Source organism: Hylobates moloch, unplaced genomic scaffold, assembly GCF_009828535.3.
Source record: "Hylobates moloch isolate HMO894 unplaced genomic scaffold, HMol_V3 SCAFFOLD_1, whole genome shotgun sequence".
Lineage (NCBI taxonomy): Eukaryota > Metazoa > Chordata > Mammalia > Primates > Hylobatidae > Hylobates > Hylobates moloch.
In genome coordinates this window covers 220,298,898-220,322,241 of record NW_026652276.1, presented here as the reverse complement: position 1 = coordinate 220,322,241, position 23,344 = coordinate 220,298,898, and the positions used below count along the sequence as shown (strand labels likewise).

General features: G+C 38.6%; 1 protein-coding gene across 5 annotated transcripts in view; it reads right to left on the bottom strand.

Annotated features, from left to right (window-relative positions):
* Window positions 1-23,344, bottom strand: part of UBN2 (ubinuclein 2) — a 100,662-nt gene that overhangs the window by 67,263 nt on the left and 10,055 nt on the right. For all 5 annotated transcript variants that reach the window (XM_058427119.1, XM_058427114.1, XM_032761891.2 and 2 more), the window contains exons 3-6: window positions 11,442-11,543; window positions 5,121-5,258; window positions 4,373-4,476; window positions 1,867-2,356 (exon numbers count right to left, since the gene is read on the bottom strand). In XM_058427119.1, coding sequence (XP_058283102.1) covers window positions 1,867-2,356; window positions 4,373-4,476; window positions 5,121-5,258; window positions 11,442-11,543 — 834 coding nt within the window. The remainder of the gene's footprint in view (window positions 1-1,866; window positions 2,357-4,372; window positions 4,477-5,120; window positions 5,259-11,441; window positions 11,544-23,344) is intronic.

The window sequence follows — 23,344 nt, the reverse complement described above, 5'->3', positions numbered from 1 at the left end:
GTTTAGTAGAGATGGAGTTTCACCATGTTGGCTAGGCTGGTCTCAAACTCCCGACCTCAGGTGATCCGCCCACCTCGGCCTCCCAAAGTGCTGGGATTACAGGTGTGAGCCACTGTGCCTGACCATTTTTGTTTCATTTTTTAAAAATGCTGGCCTTTACCTACTATTGTGATTTCCAACCAATTGGTAAGTCTCAATCCACAGTTTAAAAAACAAGATACTGTTTCCACATTTATTTACTAAAAAATAAGCTCCTTGAGGGTAGGGCTATAATTCACTTAACTTTGTATCCTTGGTATGCAATTTAGTACCTGGCATAAAGTAGGCAATTAAAGAGTGTTGAAATTTAGCATACATACCCTTCTTTCATATTCGATATACATACATTAATAATTTGTCTTCCTAAATTCACAAAATGAGGCAAATACTTTGGATGTCTTGTGTATTTTGATTATCCATAGGTTTATTAATTCTTGCTGTGATTTCCAAGGTAACAGAAAGGAGACAGAAACAGATGTCTCATTTTCTATGCACGTTACTGCCTACCATGTGTCTGACTTCACACTCATCACCATGTTTAACTTCCGTAACAGCCAAAAAACTTGGTGTTATAGTCCCTATCTTACAAATAAGGAACATACAGGATTGGTTCTTGCTAAATAAACGATAGCTATTATTAATAATTACACCTTGAAAAACCTGAATTACATCATTAGCACTTTTTAAAACCTAAAAGAAACTAAGATTGTACAGATGGGGCCACATGGGATAACAAAAAACCTATGCCACCAATTCTGGAGTCAGGTGAATCCTGCTGTTTAATAATAAAAGAATCAGCTCTATTGATGTTATCACTATAGTTATTTCTGTTTATTTATTTGGGTTTTTTTTTTTTTTTGAGACGGAGTCTTGCTCTGTCACCCAGGATGGAGTGCAGTGGCACAATCTCGGCTCACTGCAACCTCTGCCTACCAGGTTCAAGCAATTCTCCTGCCTCAGCCTCCGAGTAGCTGGGATTACAGGCACGCGCCACCACACCCACCTAATTTTTTTTTGTATTTTTAGTAGAGACAGGGTTTCAGCATATTGACCAGGCTAGTCTCAAACTCCTAACCTCAGGTGGTTCACCTACCTTGGCTTCCCAAAGTGCTGGGATTACATGCATGTGCCACCATGCCCAGACAGTTATTTCTATTTAAGAGAAAAGGTCTAGGCTGGGCACAATGGGTCACGACTGTAATCCCAGCACTTTGGGAGGTCAAAGCAGGCAGATCACCTGAGGTCAGGAATTCAAGACCAGCCTGGCCAACATAGCGAAACCCCATCTCTACTAAACATACAAAAATTAGCCGGGGGAGGTGGTGCGCACCTGTAATCCCAGATACTCAGGAGGCTGAGGCAGGAGAATCTCTTGAACCTGGGAGGCAGAAGTTGCAGTAAGCAGAGCACACCACTGCACTCCAGCCTGGGCGACGGAGCAAGGCTTCGTCTCAAAAAATAAATAAATAAATAAATAAATAAAATAAAATGCCAGGTGCGGTGGCTCACGCCTGTAATCCCAACACTTTGGGAGGCTGAGGCGGGCAGATCACAAGGTCAGGAGATCGAGACCATCCTGGCTAACACAGTGAAACCCCGTCTCTACTAAAAAAAAAAAAAACAAGAAAGAAAGAAAGAAAAAAGAAAGGTCTAAAAGGAAACATAGCAAATAAAAAGTTACAAAAATGTTGGGATTGCAGTTGATTATTTTTATCTTTAAAAAACAAAAGCAATTATATCAGTGTTAAACATAGAAAAAAAACAAACAAAAGCATTAATTCCTATGTTTGTGCAGCAAATAAACAGCAAGAGAATTATTATACTTACTACACGAAGGTCTTCGATACGTTTTTCAAGAAGTACAGGTAGACCCTCTGGGAGTGTAGGTACCACTTTGGGCATAACCTGAGAAGTGTAGGTTGGCTGGGTGGTGGTTCCATTTTCACCCCCCGACTCAGATAGGGGGCTACCATCAGAAGCAGCATCCAGTAATCTGTCGAAGTCAAAATCATCTAGCATCTCTAGGGCATTTTCAGCTTCCTGAAACAGCTCATGTTCATTTGTGCTAACAAAAATGGGAAGGTCTGGATCAGCGCTGCTCAGATTTAAGTCCGGGACATCATTCCCCAGTGCTGCAGCAGCACATGGGGGTTTATTCAGAGAAGGGGTTGACAAGATCACTGGGACTTTGGGGTTAGACTCCTTCTTTAATGCATCCTTCTCTTTCTGGAATTTTCTAATCATGGCAGCTAGAGAAAGAGAATCTTTATAACGTTTCTTCTTTTTTTCAGACTTGTGTGAATTTAGAGCCACAACTCTGTGAAGAAAAAAATGATCAGTTAGGTTATGTGTGATTTTAAAGGTTAAAGTGTCACATAAATAAGCAGGCACAGAATTCAAATAATCATTTGACAGGTGACAGAGCAGTTTTCTTAATTTCTTATTAACTTATACTATTACAATAGCACCTTCTTCAGTATAATCTGGAATGTCACCCACGAAAGGCAAATAGGTAAATGGCCATTACAGTGAAGAAAATGGGGAAACAGCTCAGTTTAGCTATTACTTCCTCCTAGAAATCTCTTCTAAATCCTATGGCTTAAATGCTTCCATGTGCATTACAGAACCTAAAAGGTTATTAGCATCTTGAAGGCAGCCCCATGTTTCAGTCACTGTTATACAACTCAAACCCTATATCAGTGCCTGGTATACAGCAGGGTACTTAATAAATATTAGCTGAAAAAATGGATAAATTATAAAGTTGAAAAACAATACATTCAAGAAGGCAGCCCCATGTTTCAGTCACTGTTATACAACTCAAACCCTATATCAGTGCCTGGTATACAGCAGGGTACTTAATAAATATTAGCTGAAAAAATGGATAAATTATAAAGTTGAAAAACAATACATTCAATAAAAGGGATTACCTGTAGCCTACATTCCCAAAGAAGTCTACTTGTAAATAATGAACATTTAAGACAACCATTAGTAATATATACATTTTTTCTCCTAATTTCTTAATGACTGTAATCCCAAGTTTTAGGAGGGGAGAAATACACCCTACATCAATCTTATGGATATTGATAACCCAAAATTCAGATGCACCTCCACTGCTAAGTAGAGTAAGAAAATTCAGCCTCTCACAAGCATCTTTCCCTTAGCTCTGTGAAAAAAGCCACAGAGAAGTCAAGGCAATTGGTAGTTTTTGACTGCATTATACAAATATTTTATTCTTCTTATGTAAGGCTTCTAAGAAATTCTATTTGTTTTTTAGCAGCAATATCATTAATAATAGCCATATACTGGCTGTGTGCAGTGGCTCATGCCTGTAATCCCAGCACTTTGGGAGGCTGAGGCTGGTGAATCACTTGAGCCCAGGAGTTCGAGACTAGCCTAGGTAACATGGCGAAACACCATCTGTACAAAAATATAAAAATTAGCCAGGCATAGCAGTACATGCCTATAGTCCCAGCTACTCAGGTAGCTGAGGCAGGAGCATCCCTTGATCCCAGGAGGTTGAGGCTGCAGTGAGCCATGATTGTGCCAGTGCACTCCAACCTGGGTGACAGAGCAAGACCCTATCTCAAGGAGAAAAAAAAAAAAAAGAAGAATAGCTATATAAAATCAATGAAAATTTTGGCTGGGTGCAGTGGCTCACGTCTGTAATCCCAGCACTTTGGGAGGCTGAGGGAGGCAGAATACCTGAGGTCAGGAGTTTGAGACCAGCCTGGCCAACATGGTGAAACCCTCATGTTTCACTACTAAAATATTCTCTACTAAAAATACAAAAATTAGCCGGGCGTGATGGCATACACCTGTAATCCCAGCTACTTGGGAGGCTGAGGCATAAGAACCACTTGAACCCAGGAGATGGAAGTTGCAGTGAGCCTAGATTGTGCGACTGCACTCCAGCCTGGGTGACAGAGTGAGACTCTGTCTCAAATCACTCAAATCAAAATTTTTAAAACAACCATAAATTGTTTACATATAGGCTACTGCCAATCCTCATTCCCCAGGCATCTAAACTTAGTTTTAGTACCAAAAAGATTAGAACAGTTTTTTCAATGTTTATAATATCTTTTCAAACTGGTTCTTGTTGGTAAAAGTAGTAATGAGCATTTCACCTAAAACACTATGAGTCTCTAAGATGACAAAGCCTTCTACTTAAGAACAAATACTACAATACTATTAAATGTAAGTCACTAATATTTGTCAATAACATACTAAATTAGACTCAGCTAGGTTGAATTAGTTAATGGTAAGTATATCTTTCTAAAGGGAGAGACAGTCAGACTGTGACGCCAGTTCCATTCTTACGTTTAATTTAACGTACCCCAGTTGTTTGGGAACTTTTTTCCTTGGCTTCTTCTCCTTTTCCCCTTCCTCTTTCCGCTTCCGCTTCTTCATCTCAATATCATCTTCTTTTATTTTGGGGACCTGCGAAATGATAAAAGAATGATCATTTATGTAAGTATCAATGCTTTACTCTTTGATGTTAGCAATCCAGCATCGGCAGTGGTTTTTCTCAAATGTCAGTGTGCATTACAATCGTTTGTTATAACTGCAGATCCTTGGGGTTCAAGAGCACTCTCACCTCCAGTTTCGATTCAGTTATCTGAGTTAGGACCTTATAATTTGCATTTTAAACACGCATTCTGGTGATTCTGGTATAAGTAAGTCTTTGGACCACACTTCAAGAAACATTTATCTAAGGACACTATATCTTTCCCAAAGACAATGTATACAAATTCTATAGATTTTGTTAAAAATGACATCTTAGGAAAGGTAACAGCTATTAGTATTAACCTATCCGAGAAATATAACCTTCTCCCAGAAACAGTAAATTATTAGCCCACATTTGTAGAGAGAAGTTTTTACAAGAAAATATAATTCTATGATGTAAATACCAATTTTCCCATATCTACATAATTTAATTTTAAAGCATGTAATTATATATTCATGACACAATGGTTTGTATTTTACTTTTCCTTACATTCACACTTGTGACACAAGTAACATTAAAAAAATATATCCTATTAATTGAACATTCTCATTACTGTTGCAATGTTTGATAAACTCACCTTGGGTGGCTTGTGCTTTTGGTTGTCTGTAATATCATCTTCTTCAGTATCTGAAGCTTGGCGAAACTGTAGAGTGCCAGTGTTGATATAAAAGCCTCCATATTTTGTTGTTAGAGAAGCGGGAACTAATTCGTCATACTAGATTAAAAAACAAAAAACTTTCAGCTATATCCTATTGTCTTTAACTCTATAAATGTCAAAGAAATTCATCCACCATGGAAGCATCTCCCTTAAATCCTAACTGCAACACAGACTGCAATGAGGATGTTTGTAAAATAAATTTAGAAAAGGTTACTATCTGAAATAAAAATTAGTTCTGATAATTTGGTATAAGAAAAAAACTTCTGAAATAATAAAGTAAATTCTAAATATATCACCTGCTAAGAAAAATTTAAGGATCACTGCTACTATTCCTTTTTTTTTTCCTTCCCACTGCTACTATTCTTAATGACAAATGGTTCTGATGAGAAACCAAGTTTAAAAAGACAGGCCGGGCGGCAGTGGCTCCACCTATAATCCCAGCACTTTGGGAGGCTGAGGCAGGTGGATCACCTGGGGTCAGGAGTTCGAGACCAGCCTGGCCAACATGGTCTTGAAAAAATACCAAATTCTGTCTCGACTGAAAATACGAAAAATTAGCTGGGTGTAGTAAGCCCAGCAACTCAGGAGGCTGAGACAGGAGAATCCCTTGAATCCGGGAGGCAGAGGTTGCAGTGAGCTGAGATCGCGCCATTGCACAACAAGAGCGAAACTTGGTCTAAAAAAACAAAAAACAGCAACAACATTCTATTTAACAGAAACTATTTTTTCTGTCTTAGCCGTACGCTTCTAAGTGGAGAAAACCTTAAAAACATTTAATTTAGGCCGGGCATGGTGGCTCACACCTATAATCCCAGCACTTTGGGAGGCCAAGGCAGGCGAATCATGAGGTCAGGAGTTCAAGACCAGCCTGGCCAACATAGTGAAACGCCATCTCTACTAAAAATACAAAAAAAAAAAAAAAAATTAGCCGGGCGTGGTGGGGTGGGTGCCTATAGTCCCAGGTACTTGGGAGGCTGAGGCAGGAGAATCGCTTGAACCTGGAAGGTGGAGGTTGCAGTGAGCCAAGATCATACCACTGCACTCCAGACTGGGTGACACAGTGAGACTCTGTCTCAAAAGAAAAATAAAAAGAAAAAGAAAGAAAAATAGCAAATATATTTTATAAAAAGAATAGCACATATTTTAAAAGAATTGAATAGCATAGAAAAACAACTGCCCAGTTCAGAAAGCACATACTTGAGGACCTAGAAAGAGGAGGTACTTGGCTTGGAGCAAGGAACTCAATTTGTTTAAATCACACTTATGTTCCCAAAGGCTGGATCTTAAGGTTTATCATTACCTCACCTGATGAAGATGGGTAAAAAGCAAACACTAAGTGAAGGACAACTTAACCAAATGAAGGTATTCAAAGTAGGAAAGAAAAAGGGAACTTATTTGATTGTAGAAAGATATCTGTCACCTGGTATCTCCAGACCTCTACTTCCAAGGTTCTTCATCATCTAACTAGTCTTTAAGAAAGTCAGATTTTTAGGGAAACTTCATTGCCATGGGCAAGGAATATACATATCCTATTAGTTACTGTAAGAATATTAAGGCTAAGTACAAAAGTTGTAATTTTAACCTGTATCCTTTTCAGTTATATGGAGAATGGAAAAAGGAAGAGGGTCTAGTTTAATCACACTGAATTAAGAAGAAATAAAATGATTGAAGAAAGGTAAAGAAAAAAATGAACTACTTTCTTATCGTTCTACTTGATACACTACTAGAAAGATCTACCACAAAGATCTACACTATTATAAAGATCTTACAGAAAAGGGGCAGTACCATCTGCAAATAAAGTGATATGAGGAGTGAGGGATTAAATGTGAGACAGTAATAATTTTGAAAACTAACTGTGATAAGATAAAAACACCTGTACTCTTTGCCTACATTGTTTTGTACAATGCTTTATAATTTTCAATACTTCTTCATATAAATTATTTCATTTGGTCCTCATGATACCCTTGTGAGGTAAGAAAGGCAAATATTACTCCCACTTTAAAAATGAAAGCCTTACCAAAGCAATTCTATACATATGTTTATGGCAAAGTCAGTGGCTGCCTCCAACCCATCTACTATACCAAGCAGCTTCACGTGGGAGTGAAATATGTTCATCTCCAGGTATACAGGGCAATTCTGATGTGCTCAAAGTCTGTTTTCTTATGCAGTATTCTGCTGAGCTTTTCCTATCCGAAAACTCTTCAGGGGAGTACACTCTTTGTGAATATTTAGTTCAGTCATTTCAGTAGAATGTGTTAAGAGGTAACACACTGAACTTAAGAATCAAAAGGCCTGGATTTAGATTCTTTGCCTATGACTAGCTACTGCGACCCAGGGAAAATCACTTAACATCAATTTTGGAGGGTTATAAAATAGGGACAATATTACTTCACAAAGTTCTAGTGAAATTTAAAAGAGACTATCTAAATAAAAGTGTGATTCATGCCTGGTATCATTATTTATTAATAATAAATAAAACATTTTCTTTCAGCTCTTTTACAATTTGGTAGCATAAATATGAGACTAAAAATAATCTTCAAAAGCATGTATTTTCAGGTATTTATTTTTAGTAATTAGTGCATGATTCGGAATATATTAAATAATATGCCAACACTGAAAGCTTACTGGCAATACAATAAATGAAAAGAACAAGAATCATTCGGTTCGACCATAGTTGTTTTATGTTTGAAGTATCTCATTAAAAAAAAACAAATAATATGTCAAGGGCAAAGACACTAAGTTATTTTGTTAAGTCAAGCAACCTGCATTTCAGTTCAATTTCTTCTTATAAAACAGGAACCTACCTTGTTCAGAAACTAGTTGTTTGACTAAACAATTTGTATCTACAAAATTTATCCTGACTTATTAAAACAGAAGTTTTCAACTTTTCTTCACCACAACCCAAGTGGAAAATACATTACCCATCAAAATCTAGCACACACATACACACACAATAAAAACTGTATAGTCTACCAATGACGTACTAGTTCCTATTCTATTTGATTTCATTTTCTTTAAAAATACCAGTCATGCCCTTTAAGTTGATACATAATCCAATTATGGGTTACAAAAGTCAGCATGAAAATATCCTAAATGCTACAAAAGGAGATATTAAAAATGCTATTTATAAAAGTTACATACTATATGATTTTCTCTATAAGACATTCTGGAAAAGGTAAAACTCTGAAGACAGTTAAGACCAGTAGTTGCCAGTGATTAGGAGGGAAGGAGGAATGAATAGGCAGAGCACAGAAGATTTTAAGGGAAGTGAAACTATACTTCTGTGTGATACTACCATGGTAGATACGTGTCATTATTCATTTGTCCAAACCCACGAAGTGTACAATCCCAAGAATGAACCCTAATGTGAACTATGGACTTCGGTGACAATGATGTGTCATAATGTCTGGGCTCATCAACTATAACAAATGTACTACTGTGGTACAGGATGATGGTGGGGGAAGGTAGCGTGTGCATGTGGGCAAGGTGTTCATGGAAACTCTGTACTTTCTGCTCAGTTTTGCTGTGACTCTAAAGCTGCTCTAAGAAAATGAAGTTTATTAATTTAAAAAAGCTATTTATGTAAGTGTGAGTACACGTGATGCCCATTTATATATGGCTAAGTTCCTTCTTGGGTTATTTAGAATTCAAAATGTACACATAACACTTCTACTGATGCTTTGCACTTGCTTCATGTTCTTCAGGTGGTTTACATTCATTACCTTATTTAAGGCTCAATAATTCTGTGGGGTAAGCAAGTCATAGCAGAGAAAACCGGGTGGTGCTAAAAGACTTGCTCCTGGCTACACAGCAAATTAGAAACTGAATTAAGATTACAATCTAGACTTCTGCACCGAGTTACAAATCAAGGTCAAGACTCTGGAAAACATTCCATGCCCTGATTTATTGGTTGACAACCTTTTTTGTAAGACGAAGGCCACTTTACTCCAAAGGGCACTGGCAATAGGTTACTTCTACAGACCAGACTGCATAGTATGGTAAATAAGTTTACGTTGGGACAGCAGAATTTTTTTTTTTTTTTTTTTTTTTTGAGACGGAGTCTTGCTCTGTCGCCCAGGCTGGAGTGCAGTGGCACAATCTCGGCTCACTGCAAGCTCCGCCTCCTGGGTTCACGCCATTCTCCTGCCTCAACCTCCCAAGTAGCTGGGACTATAGGCACCCGCCACCACGCCCGGCTAATTTTTTGTATTTTTAGTAGAGACAGGGTTTCAGTGTTAGCCAGGATGGTCTCGATCTCCTGACCTCGTGATCCGCCCACCTCTGCCTTCCAAAGTGCTGGGATTACAGGCATGAGCCACCGCACCCGGCCAGGAAAACAGAATTAACTTAGGAGTTTGACAGAGTATCCAATGTGTCTCCTGTTGAAGTCCTTACTGTCACTCTCCTACCTTTATATGTTCTGTCATCAACTTTATAAGCAAGCACTGTAGCAACAGGAAAAAAGACATACTATATAATTTGTGGGTAGTGTAATAGTCACCTAGTGTCACTTTCTGTACATGCTTAATTACTGCACACTGCAGAGGATATCATAATCCCAGGGATTAGATTACTCTAGTACACGGACAAGAATGGAAGAACATATACCTTCTCTACTGCAAAACATGACTTACTGTCTTTTATTTGCTATGTGATTAAGGGGCTGCTACAGTCCTTAAATGCTTTCCTAAATTCCTCTTCCTTTTGTAAGAGAAAGGGGATTTCAGGGGAAAAGCTGTAGGGCTCAATCAAAACAGACTGGTGATAAAGACTGGCGTTCAATGTACCATCCTGGCAGCAATAAAGAATTAAATATATATTAGAGATGTCTGCCAGATTAATTTCAACCCAGTAGCACCAATCTTTAAGATTGCGTGGTTCTTATCTTGGAAGTCATTTTGAAACACACCTGCCCACGTTTGGGAATATCAATAAAAATCAAGATGCAAATAAATGCCCTTTGACCAATAAATTCCACTGCTAGAAATTTATCCTACCCATATAAATGCACCCCCTAAATACCCTTCATACACATTTACTTAAGTAGATAAATGCACCCAGATGCTCAATTATTTGTATGCACATAAAACCAGAAACAATTTAGATGTACATCAAATAGGTGTAGATAAATACATTATGTAATTTAGGTATATTCACTAGCAGCCATTAAAAGGATTATATCCATATACTAATATATAAGTATCATTGAAATTTCTGGACAACTACATAAGAAGATTTGTAGTATTTACCTCTCAGGAGTGGGGCCTTTGGGTACTTTACCTTCTACTTCATAACCACCTTGTACTTTATTGCTATTTTACCATAAGCGTATGTTAATCTTAAAATTAAAAAAAAAAAAGAACACTAAAATCTCTGTAGGCCTCACCTCCAGAAATCCTAATTCCTTAAGTCTGAGTTAAGACAAGTGTACTAATATTCTCACCCTTGATTGAGAACCATTAGCTTAACATAATGTTTTTCGGCATTTGATTTTCCTTTTTCTCTTTTTTTTCAAAAAACTTATTTTTGTTCTGTTTGAGCAAGGGGTGAGGATGGAGTCAACACTATAATTAGACTTCTGAAAATGAGCAACGACTAGAGAATCCCAAGAGATTCTTTCAGGAACTGGAAAGGAGCAGAGCATATGAAAATAAAGACATTGTACAGAGTCAGCAAACCATGAGATGCACTGGCCAAATCCAGTCCACCGACTTGTTTTCAAACAGCTTGCAAGCTAGAAATGGATTTTACATTTTAAAAATCATTGGGAAAAAAAATCAAAAGAAATTAGTATTTCATGACATACGAAAAATTATATGAAATTTAAATTTCACAGACCATAAATAAAGTTTCATGGTAACGCGGCCACGCTAATTCTTTAGGTATTATCTATGGCTGCTCTCATGCTACAATGGCAAACTTGTGTAGTTGTGACAGAAACCATAGGGTTCACAAAGTCTAAAATACTGTGTGGCCTTTTACAGAAAAAAGTTTGATAAAATTTGGTCTATTTTAACAGTGTAATAACAACTCACCACAGACAAACCCGAAATTACATAATTCTCAATCTGCAGTATTCTTTAAAAAAAAAAAAGGTTAAAAAAATCTTTAAGTAGTGAACATGGCTTTAAAAAGCACAAACAAAAACATTCACTGCACTATTTAAGTTACTTTACCCTTGACTTCTACTATCCCATACAAACAATGAATTTGCTGCTATATTAAAGATACATTACTCACAGCCTCTGAGTTATCAATAAATGGATCTGTCTCATCATAGCCAAAGCCTATATCAATTAAATCTTGTAGCCGATCCTTCCGGTGTTTACGGGGTTTCCCACCCTGCAAAGAACAGATACGTTAAACTGATTTGGTGCTCATGCTGTTTCCATAAAGTTTAAAAAGACCTGTTAGAATAATTCAAATAATTTTTGTAGATAATCCCCCTCTCCAGGAGGTTTAAGTCCTCCCACACCTTGAGTACAAGTTGCACTTAGTGACTTGTTCCAGAGTATAAAAAGGGGAGGGACAGGGTAACTTCATAGTAGAAAACCTGGCCAACACTACCTCTCTAGGTGATCACAGTCAACATCAACAGGGATACATCATACTGACTGCATGTATCCATGATCTGTGATAAAAACTGCACTTCATCACCTCTGTGATCTTCTCAATAGCCTATAACCCCAGCCTAACCCTGAGAAAACCATCAGACAAAACAAATTCATGGACATTCTATGAAATGAGTGACCAGCGTTCTTCGAAGTTGTCAAAATTATCAAAAACAAGGAAAATGTGAAAAACTGCCACAGTACAGATGAACCTAAGGAGAAATAATAACTAAGTGTAATATGGTAACCTGGCTGATTCAGGAACTGAAAAAAGACACTAGGGGAAAACTAGTAAAATCCAAATAAAATGTGGAGTTGAATGGTAGTGTGCCAATGCTGGCTCCTTAGCAGTAACAAACGTACAAATTTCAAGATGTCAACAACGGGGGACAGTGAGTGAAGGCTGTATGGGAACTCTCTGTATTGTCTTTGCAACTTTCCTGTAAACCTAAAATTATGTTTTAAATTATTATTATTTTCTTTAAAGATAGGGTCTTGCTCTATTGCCCAGGCTGCAGTGCAGTGGCATGATCATGGCTCACTGCATGTTTGTTTTTTGAGATAAGGTCTCACTCTGTCACCCAGGCTGGAGTGCAGTGGCATGATCATGGCTTCATTGCAGCCTCAACCTCCTGGGCTCAAGTGAACCTCCTGCCTCAGCCTCCTAAGTGGGACTACAGGTGCATGCCTCAAAGCCCTGCTAATTTTTAAATATTTTTGTAGAGACAGGGTCTCCCTATGTTGCCCAGGCTGCTCTTGAACTCCTGGGCTCAAGCAATCCTGTGCCTCAGCCTCCCAAAGTGCTGGGATTATAGGTGTGAGCCACTGGGTCCAGCCTAAAAGTATTTGTCTTAATAATTATAATTATATACACAGACATACAACAAAATGAAAAATGAGTGCATGTAAAAACTGAAATGAGTATGTGAAATCTGAGTTAAGATCTATTATCTGATTAACTGTATTATGCCAATGTCAATTTCCTAGTTTGGATAACTGTAGATATGTAAGATATGACTGCTGGGGGAAGCTGGGTTCAACGGGCACATGAGATTTCTCTGTAGTATATTTACAACCTTTTGTGAGTCTATAGTTCTTCTTCTTTTCTTTTTTTTTTTTGATACAGGGTCTGGGCCGGACGCAGTGACTCAGGCCTGTAATCCCAGCACTTTGGGAGGTCGAGGCAGGCGGATCACTTGAGGCCAGGAGTTCGAGACCGGCCTGGCCAGAATGGCGGGACCCCACCTATACTAAAAACACAAAAAAATTAGTTGGGTGTGGTGGCATGCGTCTGTAGTCTCAGCTACTTGGGTGGCTGAGGCTCAAGAATCACTTGAACTGGGGAGGCAGACATTGCAGTGAGCCGAGATGGTACCACTGCACTTCAGCCTGGACAACAAAGCGAGACTCTGTCTCCAAAAGGAAAAAAATGACACAGGGTCTGGCTCTGTAGCCCAGACTACAGTGCCATGGTATGGTTATAGCTCACCTTGAACGCCTAGGCTCAAGTGATCCTCCTGCCTCACACTCCCAAGTAGCCAGGACTACAGACACAAGCTATGGTAACCATCTTATATTTTCTACGCATCTTCTAAGACTTCCCTGTCCCATGATATTTTTTTTGGTAGGGGAGGGGGGAAGAGGATGCTTAGAAAGAGAAGAGAAGGCCATTTGCAGTGACTCACACCTGTAATTTCAGCACTTTGGGAGGCCAAGGCAGGAGGATTGCGAGAGCCCAGGAGTTTGAGACTAGCCTAGGCAACATAGTGAGACCTGTCTCTACAAACTTTTTTTTTTTTTTTAAATTAGCCAGGCATGGTGGCATGTGCCTGTGGTCCTTGCTACTTGAAAGGCTGAGGCAGGAGGAACCCAGGAGGTTGAGGCTACACTGAGCCAAGTTCATGCCACTGCATTCCATCCTGGGTGACAGAGCGAGACCCTATCTCTAAAAACAAAAGCAAAAACAAAACCAAGAAAACGATTAGTGCAAAAGATTCTGCAAATCAACATGCCACCACTAAGCTACAGTGAGCCTTGTTGAGAGCATGAGATGCAAGATGTAAATCTCTAGTCACCTCATTTGGTTTCAGCTCTCAAACCGCATACCTCTCAATGAAAAGTGTGATTCTAACGGTTAAAGATGAGTAAGTTGTATGTAACATGGCCCTTAAATAAAAGCAAATTGCTTCGCCTTGTTTCAGCGCAAAGAAACACTGATCTGTTCCAGTGCTTGAGGGAAAAAAGTTATGCCAGACTTATGAAAGACATCTCCAACATGGTGTCATTACTTTACAAGTAACTTGCAAAAGCAATTCTGACTAACTGCTATGTCTGTATTACACAGTGATGTTAAAAAAAACCTAACTCCCACATAAGCTGTGCCTCCACTGTACACTTTTCAGTGGACAAAACAACACGATTACTATACCATCATCACCAAGAAAGGTACTGTGGTGCGAAATATAAGTAATGGTTCCCATATTTTTAGATTTTACAAGTTAGGTAAAAGTTTCAAGTACAATTCTAGGAAGCAACATAGGGTGGCAACATCTTGCTAAACAGGGCTACTGAGGGTATAATCCCAGAACAATGACAATCCTTCTCAAGAAATGCCAGTTGGCAACCTTAAACAACATGCATACATGCATATATATATATATACACACACACATACACACATACATATACATACACACACACACACACATATACATACACACAATGTAATATATATATATATACACACACACATATACACATATATATACATACAACATACCCGTGTGCTTAGATGCAAAATACATATTAGATTGTCCTTTATTTTTCCCATTTTGGCAGGTCTGCAGACTGAGACCTTTACATTATGTTATAGAATTACGGTGAGAATCAGCATTCAGGAAAAGGAAAGAGAGAGGTTGGTAGGAGGTAGTCTATTGAGAAAAAGTTACACACAAGCAGTTAAGGACATGAGGGATGATTTCACCCTAAACTGAGAGAGAGAGGAAGAGATCTAAGAAATATATAAAAATCCACAGACAAAACTAATGAAGAGGACTAGTCTTGCCACATACGAAATATTTTTAAAGTTATGGGAGTTAAAATAGATGAGGCAGGAATATAAGAATAAAAAGATTAATGAACAGCATTGTTCAGAAACCTACCCTACTATTTAAGAATTAAAGATGAAAAAGGCAGCATTACAACTCAATGGAAAATGATCAATAAATAAATGAGATTAAAGAAAGGTATCAATTTCTTCTATCAAATTATAAACCTTTAAATTCTGAAAAGATGGAGAATAGGACTGCTCAAACACTGCTGATAAAGAATGTACCAATAAAACCCTTTTGGAAAGCAATCTGAAAGCACCTGCCAAGAGACTTTGCAATACTCTTACATTTTCTTCTTCTGCCTCTTCTACGATTTCCAAATTTCCTCTGAAGTATTACTGTTATAACAGAAATATGCTAAAATAATTTTTAAAACTCTTCATCTTATTTGACCCAATAATTCTACATAGCTTATTTCGAACTATTACTTAGAGTCAAAAATATCTGTTAAGAACTTATGCCATAGAAAGCAATATGTTAAAACATCAGAGTTTTAGTATGAAATGTCCTTGTCTTCAAGTAACTTAAAACAAGATAATCTATTAAATAAACTTACTGAGCACTTACCATGTGCCAGCCTTCATGGATTTTATAGTTATACACAAGCAGTTAAGTACAGAGAGGGGAAGAGAAAGATTAAACAAATTACTACAGTAGTTATAAATGGTAGAAAGGAAAAAGGTTGAAAGGAGACCTTTTCAACAGATGACCTCATCAAGGCTTCTTCCTAAGATATTCATACCCAGACAAGGGCAAGTGGAGTTAAGCACTTGTGGAAGCCACCGAAGGCATCAGCACAAGGAAGTAACTGACAAGATCAGTGTTTAACAAAATCACTCTGACTACTGGTATGGGGAATTAACACAGTTGGAGAATAAAACAGCTAGAAAGAAAAAAAATGCTCAGATTTGCAAGAAATTCACAAGTTACTGGGGGCATAAAATATATATTTAAATACCAAGCTACCATTCACTGAATGCCAACTTTGCATCAGATCCTATACTAAGTACAACCATCTATTATTTCACATTTGACAAATGGGAAAAAAGAAGGCTAGGAAAGGACAAGTAACTTATCTAAGGTCACACAGACAGTAGGCGAGCCAATCTTCAAACTCATGACTGCCTAACTCCAACAGGCCATTCTTTTAAAAATTCTATATGAGAAGTTACAGAACCTATAGGGTCATTTTTTTAGTTGAAAACACCTTAAACTCTAATAAAGCAAAACTGAAATTAGTGTTTCCACTGTCATTTGTCTCCAAATTAGCTTCTCCCACTTGACATTCCAATTTTGTTCATCCTATTTTTTCTGCCTTAAAACCATTATTGGCTAAAATTAAAAGAGTGATGACATCAAATGCTAACACGGACATGGAGCAATTGGTTCTCTGCTACATCACTAGCAGGAATGCAAAATGATGTGGCTACTTTGGAAAATGGTTTGGTAGTTTTTTGTTTTTTGTTTTTTCTTTTAAAGCTCTCTCTCAGCGAATCAGGTAATTTCTTATTAAGCATACAGTTACCATTGGAGCTAACAACCCCACTGTTACATGCACCCAAGAGAAATGAAAACGTGTATTCACACACAGACTTGTACTCTCACGTTTATAGCAGCTTGACTCATGGCAGCCAAAAACCGGAAACAACCCAACGGTCATCATCTGGTGGACGGATAAACAACTGTGGTACATAATCCACAGCAGGAATACAGTGGATTACTGCTCAGCAATAAAAAGGGACACAGGCAATAGATGGAGGAATTTCAAAAGTACTATGCTAAGTGAAAGTACCCAGACGCAGAAGACGTGAGATTCCATTTACAGGAAACCCTAGAAAAGGCAAACAAACAAACACCAAAAAAGCCTAGAGTCACAGGAACCAGATCAGAGGATGCCAGAGGCTAAGTCTGGAGGGACAGATCTGTCTATAAAGGGAATTTTCTGGGGTGACGCAATTGTTCTGTATCATGATTGTAGTAGTGGTTACAGGATTGCATGCATCTGTTAAAATCCATCAAACTGTACGCTTAAAACGGATAAATTATATTCATTTAAATTATATCTCAATAATGCTATTTCAAAAGTCTCTTTTTTTTTTTTTTGAGACGGAGTCTCGCTCTGTCGCCCAGGCTGGAGTTCAGTGGCGCAATCTCGGCTCACTGCAAGCTCCACCTCCCGGGTTCATGCCATTCTCCTGCCTCAGCCTCTCCGAGTAGCTGGGACTACAGGCGCCCGCCACCACGCCCGGCTAATTTTTTTTTGTATTTTTAGTAGAGCCGGGGTTTCACTGTGGTCTCGATCTTCTGACCTCGCGATCCGCCCGCCTCGGCCTCCCAAAGTGCTGGGATTACAAGCGTGAGCCACCGCGCCCGGCCGAGTCTCTTATAATTTCTGCTTCCAAGTGTCTCTCCCCATAAATCTTTGTTGCCATGATTAACCACATCTACAGCTTCCTTTCCATTCTAACTGTCAATGCTAGAATGCTGGCCTTTGTTTTTCACCTAAATATAATGAATGTCTTAATTAGCCTCTCTTCCCTCAAATTTTTTTTGAGGTGGAGTCTCACTCTGTTGCCGCCCAGGCTAGAGTGCAGTGGTATGATCTCAGGTCACTGCAACCTCTGCCTCCCACATTCAAGTGATTCTCCTGCCTCAGCCTCCGAGTAGCTGGGACTGCAGGTGCGCACTACCACATCCAGCTAATTTTTGTATTTTTAGTAGAGGCAGGGTTTCACCATGTTGGCCAGGCTGGTCTCGAACCCCTGACCTCAGGTGATCTGCTTGCCTTGGCCTCCTAAAGTGCTGGGATTACAGATGTGAGCCACCGCACCCGGCCTCTTCCCTCAAATTTATCCTGTATAATTACCACCTAATTAATATTTTGAAAATACCCCATTATTTCCCCTGCTCAAAATGCTTCAGAAGCACTCCACCTATAAGAATTGAAAACCCTTGGCCGGGTGCGGTGGCTCACGCCTGTAATCCCAGCACTTTGGGAGTCCGAGGCGGGCGGATCACGAGGTCAGGAGATCGAGACCATCCTGGCTAACACGGTGAAACCCCGTCTCTACTAAAAATACAAAAAATTAGCCGGGCGAGGTGGCGGGTGCCTGTAGTCCCAGCTACGCAGGAGGCTGAGGCAGGAGAACGGCGTGAACCCCAGGAGGTGGAGACTGCAGTGAGCCGAGATCGCGCCACTGCACTCCAGCCTGGGTCAAAGAGCGAGACTCCTTCTCAAAAAAAAAAAAAAAAAGAAAGAAAACCCTTAACATGGCACCAGTTAAATGCCTTCTGCATGTTGACTCAAACCACCTTTCCAACTTTTTTCTTACAATTTTCCAACACGAACCCTTCATCCATTCAAACTGTCTACCAACTCTCCCCCAAACACACCTTCTTACTGTTCCTTGTACTTTCTCCCCATCTGGGATAGTCTCCTGCTACTCACTTAATCCTCCCAGCTTTCACGTATCAGCCTATATTTTCAATCTTTTCTCCAGGATACTTTCTAATTAAAATCACAATGACAATGATCTTTTTCTGCTCTCCTAACATATTTTTTGTCTAGGCATAAATAGCTGCCTATAAGATTTACCTGGGAAAACTAAACAAACAGGTTCTGTTGTAATGGGCACAATCAGATATATGCAGAAGTGCAAACAATTTATGGGTAATTAGAGATCTAGGAACATCTATGTCTAGCCAAAGTGACTAGTTTGTTGCCACCAGAAACCATAATAGTTCTGAGTCCATAATCTAATCAAAGTAGTAAAATGATTAGTATTGTTAAATAAGTATAAATCTTATCAAGGGGAGCAAATAAAAGACTTAAAGCTTTATTTGATCATAATAGTATTAATCTGACCAAAATGCTTCCCCCCAAAATGATCTTACAGGTATAAGGTCTTCACCAAGCATATTAATTATTAAAGTATAAATTATACAAACTATCACATATCCATTCAATGTTAATAGCCATCGAAGAATAATGTGGTAGGCTGGGCGAGGTGGCTCATGCCTATAATCCCAGCACTTTGGGAGGCTGAAGCAGGTTGACCTCTTGAGCCCAGGAGTTCAAGACCAGCCTGGGAAACATGGTGAAATCCTGTTTTTCCAAAAAAAAAAAAAAAGCTGGGCATGGTGGTGCATGCCTCTAGTCCCAGCTACTTGGGAGGCTGAGGTGGGAGGATCGCTTGAGCCCAGAAGGTCAAGGCTGCAGTGAGCTATGATCACACCACTGCACTCCAGTCTAGGTGATGAAGACCTTGTCTCCAAAATAAATTTTTAAAAGTTGTGATACAGAGTATTTATTAATATAGAAGGTAACAAGAAGAGTTTCCTAAATGTTATGTACAGCTCAGGCTATTCACGAAAAGGTGCTATCAGTGTTCACTAAGCATTTGAAAAGGTCCTCAACTTAACTGGTAATTATGGAGACAACATCTAAATAACAAGATATTGTTTCTTCCACTATCATATGAACAGGATATTCTCATCTATGAAAAACAAAACATAGCAATATATATCTATAGATATGTATAAAATGCTCAAAGAATACACAACAAGCAGATAACCATGGTCATTACGATGGAGAAGGGATAGAACTGGAAGCAGTGGTGCAGGAAGACTTTGATGTATTATTTGAATTTGTTTTTAATAAAAGGAACATATTCATGTATTGTTCAGGTGATCTAACTTTTTTTTTAAGAGATGGGGTCTTGCTATGTTGCCCAGGCTGGTCTTGAACTCCTAGGCTCAAGACATCTTCTCTGCCTCAGCTTCCCAATTAGCTGAGATCACAGGTGTGAGCCACCACACCAGGCTCTAAAAAAATTTTTTTATAGTGTAAGAAAGTACAAATGTAATTGCACATGCATTTTTAAAACTCCTGAAAGGATACACTTTAAACCATCAAACTATTCACAGTGGTTCTGCCTGGCAGTGGACTTACAGGTGATTTGCTGATTTTTATTTTGATCTTTTCATTTATCTGTATTTATATATCCTCTTACAGTGAACAGTAGCCAAAAAAAAATCTTTGAAATATGTGACTGCCCACATACACATAGCTCTCTGGGGCAAGAAACTCACAGTGTCCCTAGGGAGTGACCTGGTTAGCTGGGAGTCACGGGTAGGAAGGAGATTTACTTTTTATCATTAGCTTTTGTATCTTCCGAGTTTTATTAAGGACACGTACTACCCACTCAATAAATCTTATTTTATTAGGTTTGGCCCACGAAATGTTCACTACCAAAGTTTCCAACTCCTCCTCATTTGGCTCTACTTCCCAGTCCCACTGTGGGGAGTTTTGGATAACCTGTATTTGACACACCCATACCTGAGTAGCTCTTTCTTAACTCACTCTCCAACAACCAGAGTTCCAAAGGCATTGCTCCATTTATAAATAGATTTTTGCCAACTATAAGGCACAATCTCCAGTTCCCTCCTTCATCACAGAGGTCATTAGAGTAGTTTTCTAGGTACAGTTTGCTTTTCCTCACTTGTGGTCTTCCTGGAAAACTTCTAACCCTGACCTGCCTCCTGCCTTACTACCCCATATCTATTCTCCACCCTCCGGTTCCCTAACTGTGCTAAAATTCAATAATGTGTAAATTGTATAAGTTGGAACCAAACTTTTGGCAGTTGCCAGAAAGGTACATATAAATTAATTCACAAATATTAAAATTTAACCTAAAGAAACTCAAGTTACATTGGCAAAGGATTACAGTATCTTCCCTACTAGAAAGATTTCTGTTGAATTACTCTCTTTTTCAGTACCCTTACTGCAGCAGAATCAAAGTCTTACTTGATAAATTCTCTGAACCTCCGCAGTTGATATTACACAGTTTATAAATTAAGTAGATCTTATAAAAATCAAAACTTATTTTCCAAACAACAAGAACAACAACAACAAAAAAAACTCCTGAATTTTGCTACATCTAAAGTGAAGAACCTCCTTCTTATCTACTCTTCTAGGCACTAGCTCCCTGTGACTCAGAAGAATATTCCTTACTGAGTCATTAGTACTTGCTTAACCTGACAATCAGTGTTTTAGGCCAATGCCGCCTCATTACAGTGTAACACTAAACTGGAAAACAAACAAACAAGATGTTCTTAGTACTGGACCCCCTGACCCCAAATTGCCTCCAGCTAATAGTAAACCAAACTAAAAACCAACATTCATTGATCACCTCTAGTAGACAGAGCAAGAATGACCCTGATGGCTAAAAAACACACCAGCCCTGTAAGTGAGAAGAAAACATCCTGTCATCACAAGATTCCCTACTTGTCCAAGCCCTGCCACAACCTTATCTCTTTACATCTATGCCCATTTCTTCAACTTACCAATAGAAAGGAGCTGAGTTTCAAGGCAGTGGAAATACAGCCAAGAGCTGACTACACAGCACAAAAATAGTATACAGAATTTCTATAATCACCACATATGGATACCAGTCCTTCTTCCTAAATACCCTAAAACTGCTGATTCTCAATTGTTGCTAAGGGATTAAAGAAGGCTGAAGAGAATTTATTCAATTCAAAGAGGCCAAGGAATTAAAAGGGCATGTCACAGCAAGTGATTAGAATGGGTAACTGCAATAAAGAAATTATTATTTGAGCTAGGATTCCTCCTTGCCCTTTTTTTAAGGCCCTCTCCCCTCCCCCAGTTTGCTCTGAAAGATTATTTTATATTCTTATTGTACATGTAATATCATACTAGTATTGGTCTACAAAACCCTAAATCCACTGGTATTTGTGTTTTGCAAGTAGAATTTACTTTGTGGTGGTGTTAACAAGTTTGCCCAAAGCTCTATATGGAGATCATCCTTAGGGACCAGACCTCACATAAGGCCAAAACAAACAGGTTAACCAGCCTATGAAGTTCCCAAGGAAGCTCTAACCCCTCAGCAAGTGTGGATGATCAACTAATAATATGAGTAATTGATATGATTCTTACAACTCCCAGAAACAGTACACAAATGCTTTCAAAACTAACTACTTGGTATCAGTTTCACATTTGAAGACAGTTTAAAACAATAATCTATAATTATTTTAAGACAAAATTATATTTCTTTCCACTTAGCCAAGTAGTATTTACTGTGAAGAAGTTACTCATCGGAAATTAGTTATTCCAAGATACTGCCATTCTTTAAAACATTGTCTGGAAAGAATCACTTTTACAAGTCATACAAAAGAAAATCAAGACTTTTTTTTTTTGGGAGCTGGATTCTTGCTTGTCACCCAGGCTGGAGTACAATGGCATGATTTCGGCTCACTGCAATCTCTGCCTCCTGGGTTCAAGGGATTCTCCTGCCTCAGTCTCCCGAATATCTGGAATTATAGGTACCCACGACCATGCCCAGCTAATTTTTGTATTTTTAGTAGAGATGGAAAGGTTTCACCATGTTGGCCAGGCTGGCTGCACTCCTGACCTCAGGTGATCTGCCCGCCTCGGCCTCCCAAAGGGCTGGGATTACAGGCACGGGCCACTTCACCTAGCTGATTTTATTATTCTTATTCTTATTAGAGACAGGGTCTCAAGAAAATCAAGAGTATTTAGAAGAATAATTTGTCTTTGAGTAAAAACAGTGTTATTCCATTTGGTCAACTGTTTTATTTATAAGACTGCTCAGAATTACTTTTCTACTATCAAATCTACCCTTACCCTTCTTTTTAAAACAAATATGAAACTACTAGGGCTCTGAGAGCCCAAAATCACATAGAACTAAGCGTGAAAGATGGTATTCAAGGTCTATATAGCACAGTAAGCAGATTTTTTTTTAAAGTTATAATGTGATTTCATGATTATTAATAAATGCCTGGCAGAATATATGTCTTCCTATTCAGAGAGTCATTCAGATTCAAATAGTCTTAACTGAACCCCTGCTAGGCACAAGGTATTGTGCTAGGTGCTTTCATTTAGATTATTGAATTTATATCCAATTCTAGGACAGTATGATCTTTCCAAATGGCTGGGGTAATGGAGTGAGAAAAAAATCACTAAGAGAAATCTTCCAACAATTATAGGTTATCCTATGTCCTATAAGGCTAAGAGAACAAGTCTATACCCATCAAACTGAAGCATCCTACTCCCGAGTATAGAGTATAGGTGGCCTCATAAAAGGCATATATTACCTAGAGACCATCTAAAAACTGAATTGGAAACCAAGATGTTTTGCCTAAACATTTTGGAGCCTTAACTGGGAATAAAGAGAGGCATGGGAGCCTCTTTTACCTGTATCCTGCCTCCTTTCTAACCATCAAGACGAATCTGGAGCCTAGACAGTTGTAGAAATGTCAAAACTTGGACTTAGCTATTTAAAAAGATTTATGTACAACAACCAATTTGGTATAATCTAGGTAAAAATAAGTACTTAATAGTCATATTGACCTTTTCCCAAAAAACCATTTAGTAATTGATGCT